Source organism: Poeciliopsis prolifica, unplaced genomic scaffold (genome assembly GCF_027474105.1).
Source record: "Poeciliopsis prolifica strain line A6 unplaced genomic scaffold, Auburn_PproV2 SCAFFOLD092, whole genome shotgun sequence".
NCBI lineage: Eukaryota > Metazoa > Chordata > Actinopteri > Cyprinodontiformes > Poeciliidae > Poeciliopsis > Poeciliopsis prolifica.
Genome location: NW_026562467.1, coordinates 848261 through 853003, shown reverse-complemented (window position 1 = coordinate 853003; position 4743 = coordinate 848261). Strand labels below are relative to the sequence as shown.

The 4743-nt window shown below is 43.4% G+C and overlaps 1 protein-coding gene across 1 annotated transcript in view; it reads right to left on the bottom strand.

The window, feature by feature from the left end:
* Positions 1–500: 500 nt before the first annotated feature.
* The window catches only part of LOC129353573 (protein Aster-A-like), a 25770-nt gene continuing 21527 nt past the window's right edge, over positions 501–4743 (bottom strand). The window contains 6 exon segments of the mRNA XM_055022920.1: positions 501–1627; positions 1709–1773; positions 1776–1828; positions 2740–2847; positions 4317–4401; positions 4498–4710. Coding sequence (XP_054878895.1) covers positions 1532–1627; positions 1709–1773; positions 1776–1828; positions 2740–2847; positions 4317–4401; positions 4498–4710 — 620 coding nt within the window. The 3' untranslated portion in view covers positions 501–1531.

The window sequence follows — 4743 nt, the reverse complement described above, 5'->3', positions numbered from 1 at the left end:
TCGGTTCTGAAAGCATCCGGGAACCGAACAGGACCAGCAGAAATGGAAAATATTGATGGATCTGCTGAAAATTAGACAGAAAATCTAAAAAAATAAATTTTTACTTTGGAGACGTTTATATTTCAACGGAGAGAAAATTAAAGGTTTTAGTGACGTCATGAAAAGTTTGGTTAATTTTTAGGATACAAAATAAAACAATGTATTTTTTATAAACGACAAATTCAAATGTTTTAAACTAATGTGAAATATTTAAGAATGAGAGAATTAATTTGACTATTTAAACATTCAATTTGTGCAAATTCAGAAAAATATCTAAACTAAATCTGTTTTTAACGCGTTTCATATTTAATTGACAAACATTCTTAAATACTTTAAGGATATAAATGTATTAAGGGATTAATTTTCTCAGCTTCATATTCATGAAGGAAACAATCTTAAAATATCTCACTGGAAAATTAAATTAGCTTTTTTAGTATTGCACAGCCAAATAAAAATCAACATTTATTATTAAGAAAATGTATAATTTCTAAACATTTTATTGATATTTTTCAAGAAAACAGAAAAACGTCAGACTCAGGCAGGCGCGAAATGTTGCATGTTTTAGGATTTTCATTTTTCTCCATCTTGTTTTGAACAATCACAATTTTACAGTACATTCTCTCCTCACCATCCCATAATAAATACACCAGCCTCTCGTTTCCATGACGACCGTGCACAGCAGGGCCAAGCGGCTTCACAGCCGCTGCAGTCGGACAAAAAGCAGAGATGAAAACCGAACCTCAGAACAGGAAGTGAAAAAGTAAAAAATAATTCAGATTCATTTCACAAAAAAAAAACAAAAACGAAACACTGTTTCCCTTTTTGTTCTTCCGGGCCTGAAAAGTTCTGCTTGGTCCGGTTCATTCCGACTCGCTGAAGATTTGGACACAAAGAAAAACAAACAAAAACAAAGAAAAACAAAGAAACAATGGAGAAAAAGTAGCATGTGATAACGTAACCATGACGACGCCCTCTCCTCGCTCTTCATCATCATCATCATCATCACTATTATTATCATTTTAATTATAAACTAGTTTTCAGAGACACATTCTTGGAGCAAAGGTTTTCATTATTGCTGAACCTCCTTCTCCTATTGGTCCAAACATCAGCAAATCAGAGCGCAGAACAGCCATCACATGACTTGTTCAAGCAGGACGAGACTTGGGAGGTAACAATAATACTGAGGAGGTCCGTTTCTGGCCGGAACCGGTCCGGTCCGGCGCCACGCAGCAGGTCAGGAGCCAGTCTGGACCCGGCGCCCGCCTGCGGCCCGGTTCTGCTCATGTGTGGAGCGGCGGGGGAGGGGCTTATTGCTGTGGTTCTGGAAGCTTCTCATTGGTCGAAGCTAAAGGCGACTTCAAGTCAGGCAGGAAAGGGTATTGTGGGTAGTGTAGTTCATCTGTCTGTCCCACCCAGGACCGGGTTCTGATTGGAAGTGTCGGAGTCCTGAGACCGGAGCGGGGGATGCGGGTCGGAGGTCAGAGGTCAGAGGTCAGGTCTCAGACAGGGACTCTGTGTCAGCGGGCGGATCCGGCTCCCCGTCCGGAACCACGATGTTCCTGTGGAGTTTCTCCAGGGAATGCTTCATCTGGGGAGCAAACAGAACCGGTCAGCTGCTGCGGCTGAAAGCGGGCGGTTCTGGTTCTGTGTGGAGCCGACGGGTTCTGACCTGGTCCAGCAAGGCGACGGAGGACTGCAGGATCTCCTGCCACTTACTGAGCTGCGCCTGGTGGACTGCCGCTGGAGGTGCAGAACCTGGGCCCACTCACCCGCCGTCTGGGGCAGAGGACTGACGGCACAACAGCAACGAGTCACAACGGGTCAGAGGTTCTGATCCAGCCCACACATTCACCTCCAACTGGTCACAACAGTCCCTGACCTTTAAAGGCCAGATCTAAGGCAAGCAAAGCTAGGCTAACTAAGCTAGCATGAATCAAAATATTAAAGATATAAAGAAACTATGTTATGCTAGGATACGTTAAATAAATTAGACTAAACTGGAACAACCAATAAAACTAAAAAATTCACCAAGCTTTCCTGAATTAAGTAAAAAAGGCTAAATTAAAGTATTTAAGGTTGACCAAGCTAAGCTAACTGACACCAAGCTAAACAAGCTATTTTAATGTAACATAGTCCAAGTTAACATAACCGAAGCCAAAGGTAACACCATCAAATCCAGCTAAAGTAAGCTAACTGACAGGAAGATACTAGTTAAGCTAGCAGAAGAAAAGCTAAGATAAACTACACTAATCTCATGAAAATAAAAACACAAAGAAACACTAATATTAGTTAAATCAGAGCTAATTAGTTATGAATCTAATTACTGATAAGTTCCATTTCATTGTTTTAAATACATTTGTCACATTAAAAGCAACATAACTGATTTTTTTATACTCTTGAAATGAAGGATGCATTAGCTTCGGCTAATAAATTGCAAACGTGTCTGTCTCTGTTGGAGCTGAAATAGTTTTTCTCCGCTCCAGTTTTAGAATCTATGAAAATCCAAAGACAATAACTTTTCAAAGTCTGGACTCTCTAAGTCTAAATGAATCGTAGAATATTTAACTAATGAACAGCAAACAACTGGAAAAGTGGCTAAACTGTAAGTTAGGACATAATGATGATAAACAGTTGAGTGGAAGGAGAATGTCTGGAGACCAGAACCCTGCGTGGATCTCCTCCAGGCTGCGGCGTGTTTACCTGTCGGCCACAGAGTAGGAGTGCCACCTCTCCAGTGTGTGAGCTGCTCTTTCCAGAGCGTACAGCTTGTAGAACAGCAGCATGTTGAGAGCCACCAGCACCACCAGACTGGGGGTCAGAGAGACGGAGAGGTCAAACACACCGGACCGGACCGGACAGGACCGGACCGGACCGGACACACAGCCAGAAAAGAAAACAAAATGGCGACCAGAGCAAACGGGATGGAGAGGAAACAAACAGTTCAGACTCATCTGGGAAACACAACACACTCATGAAATTATGGAACAATCCACCAAAACGGCTAACAGGATTTCTGTTTTGGTTCAAAATTAATCAAAGATCATTTTTTTGGTGTGAACATTTCAGAATCCATCAGATAATCTTTAATACTTTAATGACAGTAATTTGTTTCCTATTTAAAGGTGAAGGAAAACCTGCAGAAGTGCTACAACTCTGCCTCCTGTTGACGTAAACTGGTAACTGCAGCTGCTCTTCACATCATCAGATTGATTTAATGTCAGTGGAAACAGCAGCAGCTATGTGGAGGATTACAAACTCCATGATTTCAGGTTCTGAATTCAAAACAGGAAGCAGTTTGTTAAACCTGCGGCAGCGCAGTACTTCCTTCGGCTGGTAGGGGGCGGCCTTTAGCTGTGAGGCTAAACTCGTTTCTGAGATCTTTAGTTTCACATCTGAACTGAAACTGTATCAAACTGAAGCCATTTTCCAAAACCAGCTGGAAAAACATCATTTTTTTTTCATTTACTAATATCTGTAACTTTTATCTCTCAGCCATAAAAACTCAATATCAGGAAGTTCAGTGGATCTATAATCAGTGTTTTATCACTTTCTCCAAGTGTTTACACATCTAATTATTTTATTCACAGCCTGCTTGTTTTATTGGAGCCACATAATAATAAAAAGATTTCAGAGTTCTGGTTCTGGTCGTGAAGCCGAGCGGTTCTGCAGCCCAGTTCTCCGTCTGCAGGCGGTTTCCTTAATAAATGGTGGATTTTTCACATTTTGGGACATTTTCATTCACATGGTCGCATTTATGCAGCAGAAAGCAGAAGCTGTCATACGAACCTGATACAGATCCTTCGCATGGGGGGGAGAAACAGGAAGGCTGTTAGTCCGACCCACAGAGTCAACAGCAGGGTCAAGGGTCAGCGTGCAAGGTCAACTCGGCTTCGTCTCAGTAAGTTAAAAAATTATTGAAAAGCTGATTTAAATCAATAATTTGGTTTAAAAACAAAGCGGATCATTTATAGAGCTCAAGATTATCTCACAGCAACAAAACAACTTTAATAAAAATATATTTAAACGTATCGGGGGGGAAAGTTGAGTGGAAGGAAAAACACAGTCCAAAGCTAGAATGATCAAATCTGTTTTACTGGAAAATATAAAATCTGAGAAACAGACTGTGTTTTTTTTAACCAGAATCATTGAAATGAAGAAAAATAAATATTTATTTCAAGTTTCTCACTGCCTTTCTGAGACGCAGCTGAATATTCAGAGAGAATCAGAACAGAGATGCAAACATGCAGGACCAACGGCGACCACAGGGGGGCGCTTACATGAAGCTGACGATGAGGAGGACGGTGGAGATGCCGCCGTGTCCGCCGGCGCGCCCGCGTTCGCCCAGCTTCAGGAACGGAGCGCCTGCAGACACCAAGCAGCGACTGAGCGGCAGGAAACAGCGAGCTGCGCTCTGACGTCCGGCCACCAGGGGGCGGCAGAGGGGCGGCCTGGACTTACTGGCCTCCCTGCGGTTCCGCTCCTCCCCGACGCCTCGCTCCCCTCGATCGCCCGCCTCCACACCGCCTCCCTCCCTCTCGCTCTGCCGCCGGGAACAGGCGCGCTTTCGCCGTCGCAGGGACGGCGGCGTCTTGGCGGCGTCCGCGGCTTCGCCTGTGGTTACCACGGAAACCTCAGTCTGCAGCAGCGTCTCCAGCTTGCACACTTCGCTCTCTGAATGGAGGAGGAAGAGTGAGAAGGAGATAA